Source organism: Electrophorus electricus, chromosome 1 (genome assembly GCF_041902795.1).
Source record: "Electrophorus electricus isolate QZ-2024a chromosome 1, ASM4190279v1, whole genome shotgun sequence".
Classification (NCBI taxonomy): Eukaryota; Metazoa; Chordata; class Actinopteri; order Gymnotiformes; family Gymnotidae; genus Electrophorus; species Electrophorus electricus.
Genome location: NC_137497.1, coordinates 30,273,348 through 30,287,006, shown reverse-complemented (window position 1 = coordinate 30,287,006; position 13,659 = coordinate 30,273,348). Strand labels below are relative to the sequence as shown.

The 13,659-nt window shown below is 38.1% G+C and overlaps 1 protein-coding gene across 1 annotated transcript; it reads left to right on the top strand.

Moving 5' to 3' along the window:
* The first annotated feature begins 4,278 nt into the window (after positions 1-4,278).
* LOC145659670 (choline transporter-like protein 4) lies at positions 4,279-12,622 on the top strand. Its single transcript, XM_081722443.1, has 22 exons — positions 4,279-4,288; positions 5,332-5,380; positions 5,623-5,696; positions 5,814-5,892; positions 6,386-6,485; positions 6,784-6,915; positions 7,134-7,194; positions 7,386-7,497; positions 7,591-7,674; positions 8,501-8,613; positions 8,873-8,995; positions 9,158-9,257; positions 9,560-9,652; positions 9,856-9,958; positions 10,242-10,501; positions 10,657-10,751; positions 10,838-10,941; positions 11,208-11,281; positions 11,538-11,608; positions 11,724-11,818; positions 12,073-12,157; positions 12,403-12,622. The coding sequence occupies exons 1-22, from the start codon at positions 4,279-4,281 to the stop codon at positions 12,486-12,488; spliced, it is 2,103 nt and encodes a 700-aa protein (XP_081578569.1). The 3' UTR covers positions 12,489-12,622.
* The last annotated feature ends 1,037 nt before the right edge of the window (positions 12,623-13,659 follow it).

Below are 13,659 nucleotides of genomic sequence, written 5' to 3'. Positions count from 1 at the left end.
AGCGTAATGAGGGCACCCTGCTGAGACCATACTACATGTCCGGGTCTCTGTGGCGAATCCTCAATAAGTCCTAAAGAGCCTTAAAAAAAAGACAGCTTTCGACCACATCCTTTTCCATACTTTTCATAAATAAACCAAACAAGCATTTATGTTAGTCTTTTTTTGTTTGTTGCTGTAAAACTGCTCAGCATTCTGATCGCTACTGTAATATTCAGAAGACAGCTGACGGGGCCTCTATCAGGACTGATTTGGTTTTGACCAAACAGCAGACACACACTGGATGTTCTGGCAAACATTGAGTAGGAGTAAGCTTGTGCCTAAATTTGGGGTATATGAGAAGTTTTAGTTCTTTGCCAACTCCTGATTATGCATAAAAGATCACATTCCATGGTATGCTATGATATTATTTTTTTATTTCTGAGTATAATAGAGAGTATACAAACTAGTAAGAATGACTGAGCTAAATGCAAATTTTCTTACTTTATTAACTGAATACTATTTTATATATGAAATATGTGAACGTTTACAACATATAGAATACATTTATGATGTGATACAACAGTTGATAAAAAAACAATAAGAATATAAAATCCCAGAAATCTATTTTCCTTTCTTTTTTCACACGTATGAAGTCATAAGCTCATCCACATGGCCCGTTATGACCAATACAAGCACCATTCTGAACAGGCTTAGAGTAATTTTGATTTTCACACAATGCAATTTTTACAGAAGACAATGCCTTGAAAAAATGTCCAGTTCAAATGGTTTATACAGACTGGTTCTCAGCACTAAAAATGTACAGTACATCATTCATTACTTTCACTTTAAACCAATATATTTCATTTCTGGTTGGATTTTCTCTCATAAGGATTAATACCAATCAATTAAGACAGGTTTGCAATTAAAGACAAAGGTATAGTTGCCAGTAATAACTGGAACTTTAGAAGGGATCTAGCTCATTTGTATCACTGTAAAATATTTAACACAAAGATTTAGGACAGCTGGTGGTGTGCATCTAATTGTTAACATATACACTAGTACATCCACTGAAGCCTACCATAATGATATCAACACCAAATGCAACAGAGCCATTTTGTTTCCAATGCTGAAAATGTTAAATGAGAGTAAAACCAACAGAAAAATAGTTTTTGGCCTAGGCCAAACAAACGAGACATTACAATGGGCATTCCCCCCTTTAAAAGATTCACAGTAGAAATGTAAATATATGTATAATTTATTAATGTCACATAAAATAGCAATAAGAAAAATGCAAAAATACTATGGTGAAGGACATTGTGACAAAACCCCATGTGAATGCTTATATTACAATCCTGTTTGGACAAGTTTGATCCTCAGTCTCTACCAGTGGTTAATTGTATCTTCTTACAAAAAAAAGGAACCTTATGGCCTGTAATGGATAGTCATTATATATATAAAACAATTACAATGCTGCAAAAAAAACAAATTGTCAGCAATATCAATGGCTAATTTAAATGACAATAAGGTAGAAACTGAATTATAAGAAGAAAGCCATATATTCATCTGTTTTGAAAGAATTCAAATAGTTAATATCACTGTGGCTAGTTGTACTGTGCACTAAGATATAGTTAGCTTCAGCTTGTGAATTGTATTTACAACTTAGATATGGATGTGAACTTTAATTTCCAGCATGTAACACAATTTTAAAATTTTACCCAGCATAAAGGTGTTTCCCTTCTGATCAGTTCACCTAAAATGAACAGAATCCAAATGTGCTAAAATGTGCTACCTAACCAACTATTGTGCTTTTCTAGATTCTCCATTTACTATCTGGATCACACCACACCTCATTTCAACATCTCTTCACCAGACTTACACACAGAGGTATTCTGCAGAGGTCAGTGAAAGGAACTGGGTTTTGGATTTCTCTGGCCATAACTGACACCAAAACAAAATTAAATACAGATTATGGACAACATACATAAAATGCCACAGTACACAGTATGATTTTGGTCCCACAGTAACTGCCTTTGGTCACTGATGTTCAAAATATCAGTGAAAATCAAAGCAGTGTATATTTGGCAACACTGTAAAGCATTTGAGTAGGACTTTGTGTAGACATCTTCGAATTCTTGAGATGTAGTTCCAACGTAGTTGCTTTCTACATTATTTTTTTTTCTTTCAATGAAACATGTCTTTAACTGAAACATGTCAAAAAAATAATAATAATAATTAAAAAATCTAAACGTATAAAAGAATCAGGGCAGTTAGTGTTGAATTTGCTGTGTCCAAATGTTAGTTTGGCTACAAGGGACTTCACATGAGATTCAATTAAGCAAACAGTATACAAGATTTCTGGTCCTAATACATACTGACAGTATGTGACAGCAGGTAAGAGGCACATTTTGGCACTTCAGATTTGGCATTCTAATTTTTTTGCTTGTCCACTGGATTTTTAGATAATGAATATGTCAGGCACTTGTTGGGTCTGGACAGTACTGAGCATTTGTCTTTTATATTTGATGTTTTTAATGAAGAGTGGTTCAAGTGATTTGGCTAAATATTTGCGGTCATCCCAGATGGAAGCAAACGGGACGGGTACGAAAGTGGCACTGTGTAAGCGTGTGCTGTTCACACATTGGACTTGGAACTGTCCTTGGATTGGCTGTGCTCTGCAGCCACCTCTGGAAGTGTGGGGGCGGAGCTTAGGACGGGGCTCCGGAAGGAAAAATGTTGGACAGGCAGCTGCACCTCTTCTAGCAAGTCATTGGGCTTCATCCTGTACAGGCAGCACAAAGACTGTCAATGAGACACTGACTACGACTTACTGCTGATGGCTGAAAAAGTCGAAAGAATACTTCTACCAGGGTAAAGTTACCATAGGCGAGATCTTAAAGCATGTCACAAAAATAAGAATGTCTCCTTTGTTGTCATAGGTTTAAAGGCCAAGCACCACCTAATAGACCTCCCTAAAGAGTTCACATTATCTTAGATACTACAATAAAAGCACATGTAAATTAAAACTAAAATAACATGTTCACTGAAGTAAATTGAAGGAAAAACCCCAAAAATGTCGCTCTGGAAATTCCAGAAAGTTGACGAGTGATGTCACTGGTTGTCATCAGACAGTGTGCTAACAGATATGAAGCTGCAATATGCACATTACCAGTAACCAGTGTAACTGGAACCAAGAAACTGGTATATGCTGTTGCAGTAGTCATGCTTGAGACAGTGGACAAGATAGAGAAAACAGTAGTGGTGATAGAAACATCTAAAGGAAGCAATATGAGAAATTGCAAAAATACCAGGGACTGAAAGAAGAGAGAATGTGGAGGGTTAGCATCAAGGTTGTCCCAGTGGTGATAGGGGAACCTGGGGCAGTGACTCCTAAGCTCGAGGAGTAGCTTCAACAGATCTCAAGAATGACATTGTCAATCTCAGTCCACAAGAGTGCAAACCTGGGAGCAGCAAAGCTAAAACTTCCAGACCTCTGGTAGAAGGCCCGATTGCCGAGCATGAAAGGGCCACAGATGTGAGACAGATACACACATGCATACACACAAACACACACTCTCTCTTTGTCTTTCTCTACAAATATACTAGAGCTGAGGAAGTAAAATTTGTGTAGTGCATGTGCCTTATCTTCAGTCAAAGGCTAAAATAACCTCTCATCTGTTGGAATGAAAGAAGAAATTTAAGTTAATTTCAGAAAGCATTACTTTCTTTGTTGTCATGCTTAAAAACAAACCTTTGACAATAATTATATATATATATATATATATATATATATATATATATATGTGTGTGTGTGTGTGTGTGTGTGTGTGTGTGTGTGTGTGATTTGTTTTCCCACTGTACTTTACTGTATTATTTTTACTGTGCTAAGTGTATCAGAAATCAATTTCATTAATTTTTCACAGAAGCAGTATATATAGTAGCTATCTTAATCCACTGTTGTTTCGTTAGCAACATTGTAAAATCATATAAATTTAGCCATCGATATCTTTTATTTTTGTATTCTTCTTCATCAAAGGGATCAAACCCTCAGGCTCTAAAGCTCCGTTACCTTCGCCGCTATTTTCCAAAACTGCTGCAACTTCAGCAGCTGTAAACTTGTTTTACAACATTTTTGGAAATGTATCCGACGTGAAGGGAACGCCGTAATGATTTCATGATTGTTTATTGTTTAGTTTCACACAGATTGACACACAAATTCATCAATAACACACGTAGAAATGGATCAGCTCTGAGTGACAGACGAACAGACGAATCACACGGCGATCGTCCTGTGATTCGACGATGAATGACGGTAAAATGTACTAAAAGTGTTACTCGATTGGGGGCGGGAGAGTCTTCTTTTAAGCGCAGACTGACTGCAGACTTTTATTTATCTCAAATAAACAATCAATCAGGGTCCATGTCCTTCCTGATAAAAATTGGAGTTGGGAGCATTCATTTATTCTGGCATACATTACAGACTTTAAAGTTTTTTTCAGAATTGTCAAAAAATTATTTGTCAGTCGCATAGACGTAGTTTTGGGAGGGGACGGGGTGCGTGTCATTTAGCCTCAGGTTATATCTTGGTGACAAGCCTAAGGTTACATTATTATGTAAAGATTATTTTATTATTTGTTTAGCTTTTTTTAGTACGTTAAAAGCACAGTAACCTTGGACAGTTTAAGCGTATAGGCCTAAATATCCGACGCATGACATAGCAAGCAGAGTGTGAGCATCGCACAGCATGGAAGGCAGGTGCTCGCGACCAAGATGCCTTTGTTGATGAGCTGAGAATGAGAACGTGCTGTGACTTCACACGTCACAATGTGTCCATAACCTGGAATGTGTGCGTCATAAGAACAGAGTATCATATGTAAGAATATTTTTTACTGTAACATTACACATTGCGGACTCTGTGTGATCGAAAGTGCAAGGAGGAAGAGTACGATGGTCAGGAAACCGCATTATAATGGTGAGGTGTTTTTTTTTTGTTTGTTTGTTTGTTTTTTCAGATATATCCATCCATATGCCAAAGATTTTATGAGAATCCCATACGCCATATGCAATGGTTAACAAATAAACATTGTACAAAACTATCATGTACATTTCATGTTAAAATTATAATAGCTCTTACATACTTGCTAGGTCTATTTCATATTAAAAACATTCATGTAGTGTACGATCTGTAACTATGTATCAGATCAAAAGCATATGTGTACAGAAGGTGTCATAAAAATATGTAACTGTATATAAAATGTGTTAGACAAAATATAGAGTACCAGTCAAAAGTTCAGACACACCTGACTGAATGTATGTTTTTCATAGGTTTAAACTCATTATATTCTATGTTCTCAGGGGAACCTTTCCCATATGAGCCTTTTTTCAGGGGACCAGTTAGCAAGAGGTGAGTCCTTAAATCTCTCAATGTTCCTCCCATTTACTCCTTCATATCAGTTGACTTTAGTAAACTATTTAAAGCACACACATCATGGATCACAGAATGTCTGTTATTAGCTCTATACAAGAAATATATGAAGGCCATAGATCTACTAAAACTTATTTGAAAGTCATTTGACTTAGCTAAATAACTTTATTACATAATTGAAATGATACAAGTGTGTAGCAATACTTCTTGTTTTTCTTCAGGAGTTGTACAGACATTATCTGCTGTATGGCTTTTGTGGCTGCCATTGTCAGCTATATGCTTATTGGCATCCTGGGTAAGAAACATTTCCAACTACACTTTCATGGAAAAATGATTATTCTGGGCTTATAAGAAAGGTCTTTTACACATGTATGGCTTGTGAGATATCCTTCTAACAGAGGTTCTAACACAGCTTTGTTGTATGGAGACCCTCGTCATGTCCTGTTGCCCCGGAATTCCACTGGGATGTTCTGTGGATCTGGAGTCAATTTGTAAGTCCCTCACATACTGGATTAGTATTTATGTCTTCACAGGAATACCAAAACAGCACACTCAGTATGTAAGGAACACTGTCAATATTCTCTCAAATGAGTAGAACTAGCATTACAGTGGAGCTGTGCAGGTTCAAATCATGTGGATACATTAAAGAGCAACAGTGCAAGATGGGTTAGATTTTAGGTTAAATATTTTCATGATTGGCAATTCACAGCAACAAGTGGACCCAATCAAATCACACATGTTTAATGATTGCCTCTAAAACAAAGGGTCCAAACTCAGGTCTAGGAGTGTCACAACACTACGGAGTTTATTGTTTACCCCAATCAAACTCACCCTAGAAGAAAGAACATTTAGGGGAGTAATGGTGTGACTACACCACTGAAGCCTGATACACATGCTCAAAAAACTGAATAAAAATTGTTTCTTTAATTGGCTAATATTCATGTGTCAAGCTGCATTTGTTTCCAGCATCCTCTTGTGTTTCAGTGACAAACCAAATGTCCTCTACTTTGACGTTCTGAAGTGTGCCAGAGCAACCACAGAAATGGATGCCACTCTAGAGGGTCTCCAGTGTCCAACCACTCAAGTGAGATTTCCACAAAGATTTCCTGTTGAAATTGTACAGAGGCTGAACACGTTTGAATGTAGCCTATTAGAAATCTGCACATGAGACTCATTTATTACAAAACAGTTTATTATGTAGTATGTGAATGCAAGTTTGTAAGTCTGGGGGCTTGGGTATCTTTTTGTTGCTTGGCTTAGGAGCCTTTTTCTGTATCATGCAATGAACAATGAAGTGTAGATATAAATATGAAAAGCAACACTGTGTTTAGCTGCTCAAATAAGATCTCCTTCACTCTGTGTGTTTGTGCATTGGCTTGCAGGTCTGTGTTAAAAAATGCCCTTCGGAGTTCTGGAAGTTGCCCCCAGAGGCGTATGCCCCAGATGCCCTACCTAAAGACTTCTTTCAGCAGCAGTATTGTGATCCTAGACTTGACCTTGCCCAAACCACAATGGTAAAACCTCACACTGCAAATGAGCAATGTAACCAACTTTATCGCTGGCAAATAAATCCTCACCACCCCCTTGACAGAACAGAATCTGTCATATCAGAAGTCTTTGCAATATGCAACCCTTTGTTCCAAGTAGATGGAATTAATTCATTGGTTAAGCCAATCACACATACATAGGATTCAGTATGTTAATGAGATTTTCACATGCATTTCTACTACAGAGTGTTCAAGACATCCTCAATCAAGAGCTTTGTCCGTATTTCTACACCCCAAGTAAACCAGGTACAGACAGCAGGATTACCTTTACAACTACCTGTCTATTTGTCCATCCTGTTTTGTAACAGTTTGACTATGCTATGCACTAAAACATAACCAAACCACCAGGACTGTGCATTTACCGCCATCATAAGTCAGTAGGTTTCATTTTTACAGTCATATTATTTTTCTGTTTCTCTGTGTCTCTCTCCCCTCAGCACTAGGGAAATGCCTGCCTAGCTTTGAACTACAGGACGTTCCTCCAGACTTCTCTCTCCCTGGATTCGCTTCCGTAGATGAAACAGTCAAGCACATAAAGAGTGCTATGGAGTAATCCTTCACACACACTCACACACACATATGCATGGATGGTTGGTGTTGATCTATAAGCTGCTTTTGCTGACCAGTATTTTTTGCTTGCAGCTCTCTTGTTTCAGGATTCAACTTTAAGTCAGTGGGGTTACGGATTTTTGAGGATTTTGCTACATCATGGTATTGGATATTAATGTAAGTTAGTTTTATACAAGATTGTATTACACCCAGACATTGTATAGTGTGTGTGTGTGTGTGTGTGTCTCTGTGTGTGTGTGTGTGTGTGTGTGTGTGTGTGTGTGTGTGTGTGTGTGTGTGTGTGTGTGTGTGTGTGTGTATATATATATATATACAGAAAGATTTCAGTTGATTTTCCTTCATCAATCTGCATAGAATACAATACTATATGCAATACAATACTACATATAATACTGGCCAGCGAGATCTAGGGAGACTGTTTGTGGTTTCAAACTTCTTCTATTGGAGAATGATGGAAGCTACTGTGATCTTGGGCAGTTTCCAAGCTGCAGAATATTTCTTGTAACCTTCCCCTGATCTGTGTCTTGACACAATTCTTGACACAATTCTCTGAACTTCATGACTTGGCTTTCACTCAGACACTATGAACTGTGAGTCCATAAACAGACAGATTTCTGCCTTCCCTGATTATGTTCAGTCAATTCAGTGAAGCACAGGTGAACCCTAATGAAGTTTAAAAAAAATTACAGGGACCATTGATAGAAGTAGGATTCAACAGAGCTCAATAAAAAGTGTCTTAACAACAGACCTCAATATGTATGTTAATGCAGTATTTCAGACTTTTATTTTAAATAAATGTACAAAACATTATAAAAACCAATGTTTGTTTTCTTGTTGAGGAGTATTTTATCTAGATTGATGAGGAAAAATAGTTAAATCAATTTTAAGATGAGTAATACACAACAAATTTGAAACTTTCTGTATGCATTTTAAGTAAATATTTTTCTCTCTCTCTCTCTCTCTCTCTCTCTCTCTCTCTCAGAGGTCTGGTGGTTGCTATGGTTGTTAGCCTCATGTTCCTCCTGCTTATGAGATATCTGATGTTCGTGCTACTGTTGGCTCTCATCGTGGGAGTGCTCGTAGCTGGAGCGTATGGTAAGCCTGTACAATACATGTTTTAACATACCTGCCATTAGCGACCAGCTCACTGGGTAATAATTAAGCCCTTCATGAATGGTCTCCTGCTGCACTGAAACAAGGAAAATACCAAATTACTGTGGATGGTTCTATGACTGGCACTGATTTGCTGCCCTATAGTGTATGAACTCTGCATGGGACCCTTAATTTTAAAGACAAATTGCAGGGGGTTAGATTAGTGAATGAGGATGTAAGCTGTCTACTCTGTCTTTCTCAGGTATCTACTACTGTTACCGGGAATATAACCACTACAGACACTCCAAACTCACCCTCGGTGACATTACTTATAATTCAGAATTCTCTGTCTACCTTCAAGTGAAAGAGACTTGGCTGTTCTTCTGTAAGGGCTATCAGATTTTCTCACAAGACATGTATTGACAGTATATAAAGTAGAAACAAACATGTTGTAAAGAAAGGAATTTTTCTAAGAATGGATGCATGGCTTTGGTTTATACTGTTGCTGTATGTGAATGATTTTTGTGTGTTTGTGTTTATGTGGCAGTGGTGAGCCTGTGTCTTTTGGAATTCGTAATTTTACTCTTCCTGACACATCGGGGGAGGAGAATATCTGTTGCATTGGCACTGATCAAAGAGTCCAACAGGTAGAGCTTTTTAGGCCTTGAGACACATAGGCGGTAGTAAATATATCCATTGCCAGCATTTCTTTAAACAAATGTCAACCATCTGCTATGTCCTTCTTGTTTTTGTTGTTGTTGCTGTTGTTTATAAACAGAAAATCACCTTGGATACAAGAAACCCATTAACATTTTTCTTCAAATCAGTGCAGTCTCGGCATTCCTACATTATTACTCATATAAAGCCACTTCGCGGGGGCAGCCTGTATAAAGGCTCTCTTGTGCTCTTAAGGCTACATGAGGCCTTTTGTGCTCTGTGCTGTGTGTAGGGCGGTGAGTTGTGTGACGACCACACTGGCTTACCCCTTGGTGACGTTCCTGCTGGTGGTGATAAGCATGGCCTACTGGGGAATCACTAGCCTGTATCCTCTGCCACTTCCTCTTCTCACCTACCTTCACTTCCTGCTAACAAAGCAAGGCAGTAACTGTATATCTGTCCTCGCCACTGAATTAGTGCTGTAGCTTGGATTGTATTGGTAGTTTGTTGTTGAAAATGTGCTTGTGTCAGTATTTTGTGTGTAGAGTGTGTGTGTTAGGCTGTGTCCTTGACCATTACTGCCCTCAGGTATTTGGCCACATCAGGTGCTCCTGTATACCATGTCGCTGCTCTCAACTCCTCCATAGCCAACTGTAGTTCTATCACAGGCTCTGAGATTTGCATTCCCAAGGTCAGTCGCCTACACACACCCACACACTATATATCCAAGCTGTAATATTGTTCCCTTTCAAATATATAGTATAACATTCACATTTTGCTATTTGCAGCTTCATACAGACATAATATGGTGAATGTATATGATTTTCATATGATATTCATACTTCACACTGACTTATTTTAGACGCATTCAGATTACTGACATGTTCCAATAGCCTTATGTGGTAATGATTCATTTCACATCTCTTTCCTTTTATTTATACTGTTGTTGTTGTCTTCTTCTTGTTTCTTTTCAGGAATTCAGTGCTTCTCTCCATCCTGATTGTCCATCTGTGCGCTGTGTGTTTTTTAAATACGATGACACGGACTTGTTCTCAAGGATCGCACCCTACCTGCAGATCTATAATTTGCTGGCTTTCCTCTGGTGCGTGAACTTCATCATCGCCCTGGGCCAGTGTACACTAGCCGGTACCTTCGCATCCTTCTACTGGGCCTTCAGTAAACCAGCAGACATTCCCCCGTACCCTCTCTTACAAGCCTTCATCCGGACACTAGGGTACATAGCACTCGTGTTTCATCCCTGCTCCGCTCCGATTGCTTTGATATCAGCCACACCCGAAAGTACATTCCCTTGGTTTGGTGACTACTAACCTAGTACAGAGTCCTAACTGCTCCCCACCTCTAAAGTCTACTAAACTGCTTTTTTTCAAGGTGTCATGTCGGCTCTTTAGCATTGGGTGCTGTCATCCTTACCATATTCCAGGTCCCTCGGATGTTTCTGGAATATCTTGACCATAGGTTCAGAGGTAACAATATATATAAAACCTTCATGACCTTAGTCCTGCTTTCTCCTGTCTGTAACTGTAGTGTGACACAATTGTCTACTCCACAGACTGCCGGAATTTCTGTTGTCAGTTTGTGATGATGTCCCTCAAATGCTGCTTTTGGTTCCTGGATAAATTCCTCAAGTTCTTCCACAGAAACACCTATATCATGGTGTGTCTCATATCCAGCTGCACACAAAAAAATGATCGATGCTGAAATAACTGTTTTTATGTGTCTTCAGTGATCGGTTGTCTAGCGTTAGTATGAGTATTAGATAAAAACTAAATGAAAAACTGTATGGTGTATATTAGTATGATATGTTTTTTTTTCACTTTGTGGTAATAGCATCAAAGTATGTAATTGTGTCCATATGACTAGTGAAATTTACTGAGTGTACAATCTGACTCAACATGCTGTTTGTGGTTGATAATATACAGATTGCTATACATGGAAACAATTTCCATGTGTCTGGCAAGAATGCTTATATGCTCTTGAGGAGAAATATTAACCGGTAAGTCCTCAGACAGGAGATGTTTCGTACATATTATTGAACGTATGGGGTTGTGTGTGAATATGAATGATTTAATGTTGCTGTTGTGGAACAAATTACTTCCATTTCCTTGTTTTGAAGGCAAAAATATTAAATGGAGGAATTTATCAGTACATACTCATGTGAAAATAATTTGTATACATATTTTTAATATGAGTACCAATTGTTCTAGCTCAAGTTTAGCACGCTCTCCTTGACCATGTCCCTCTGTCCACAGGGTGGTGGTGTTGGACTGTGTTACAGACACACTGCTGTTTTCCGGCAAAGTGCTGGTGGTCGGATTAGTGGGTGAGAAATACAGTGTGAAGTCATGTGTATGTTACCCATACTACACTTCATCACATTTAAAAGGTACAACACACTTTAAAAGGTAATCCTGGGGGTTTTCTACATTCCCTGTAAGGTCTGCTGGCTTTCTTCTTCTTCTCTGGGAGAATCAGGCTGCCAGATGACAATTTCCAGATTCAGCTGCTGCATTACTACTGGTTGCCCGTTATCGTATGTATTGCCTCCACTGTCGGATAACCTCAGAACAAACTCAAGTGCTGACACTTGCTTCTGTGTGAGATCAAAACATCAGCATATTCAGTACACTGTATAAATGGTTCTTTCTTTAGATACCAAAGGGTTTAATGACAGCAATTGTAAAGTCACTTTGTAAATAACCAGGATTTACACATTTATTCTGTAGAGCAGTGCCTGTTATAGTACTGACGGCCCAGCGTGTAAATCTACTACTGCTGTTTTTTTAGACGGTGATGGCGGGAGCTTACTTGATCGCTCAGGGCTTCTTCAGTGTGTACAGCATGTGTGTGGACACCCTTTTTCTCTGCTTCTGTAAGCTACACACACACACACACACACACACACGCACACACACACACACACACACACTCATTCCACCAGTTCATGACACTGGGCACACACAGTTGAAAGCTTGCATGGTCCAGTCCCTTTACTGCAGAGAGAGTAGAATTAAAAAAAACATTATTAGCTCACACTTCAGTCTTAAGCTACTATATATTCCAATCAACAGGACTACATTGTTTTCACTTCCACTGTAATGTTTTTGTCTCCTCTAGTGGAGGATCTGGAGCGTAATGAGGGCACCATGCTGAGACCATACTACATGTCCGGGTCTCTGTGGCGAATCCTCAATAAGTCCTAAAGAGCCTTAAAAAAGACAGCTTTCGACCACATCCTTTTCCAAACTTTTCATAAATAAACCAAACAAGCATTTATGTTAGTATTTTTTTCTTTGTTACTGTAAAACTGCTCAGCATTCTGATCGCTGCTGTAATGTTCAGAAGACAGCTGACGGGGCCTCTTTCAGGACTGATTTGGTTTTGACCAAACAGCAGACACACACTGGATGTTCTGGCAAACATTGAGTAGGAGTACGCTTGTGCCTAAATGTGGGGTATATGAGAAGTTTTAGTTCTTTGCCAACTCCTGATTATGCATAAAAGATCACATTCCATGGTATGCTATGATATTATTTTTTTATTTCTGCGTATAATAGAGAGTATACGAACTAGTAAGAATGACTGAGCTAATTGCAAATGTTCTTACTTTATTAACTGAATACTATTTTATATATGAAATATGTGAACGTTTACAACATATAGAATACATTTATGATGTGATACAACAGTTGATAAAAAAACAATAAGAATATAAAATCCCAGAAATCTATTTTCCTTTCTTTTTTCACACGTATGAAGTCATAAGCTCATCCACATGGCCCGTTATGACCAATACATGCACCATTCTGAACAGGCTTAGAGTAATTTTGATTTTCACACAATGCAATTTTTACAGAAGACAATGCCTTGAAAAAATGTCCAGTTCAAATGATTTATACAGACTGGTTCTCAGCACTAAAAATGTACAGTACATCATTCATTACTTTCACTTTAAACCAATATATTTCATTTCTGGTTGGATTTTCTCTCATAAGGATTAATACCAATCAATTAAGACAGGTTTTCAATTAAAGACAAAGGTATAGTTGCCACTAATAACTGGAACTTTAGAAGGGATCTAGGTTATTTGTATCACTGTAAAATATTTAACACAAAGATTTAGGACAGCTGGTGGTGTGCATCTATTTGTTAACATATACACTAGTACATCCACTGAAGCCTACCATAATGATATCAACACCAAATGCAACAGAGCCATTTTGTTTCCAATGCTGAAAATGTTAAATGAGAGTAAAACCAACAGAAAAATAGTTTTTGGCCTAGGCCAAACAAACGAGACATTACAATGGCCAGCCCACCTTTAAAAGATTCATAGTAGAAATGTAAATATATGTATAATTTATTAATGTAACA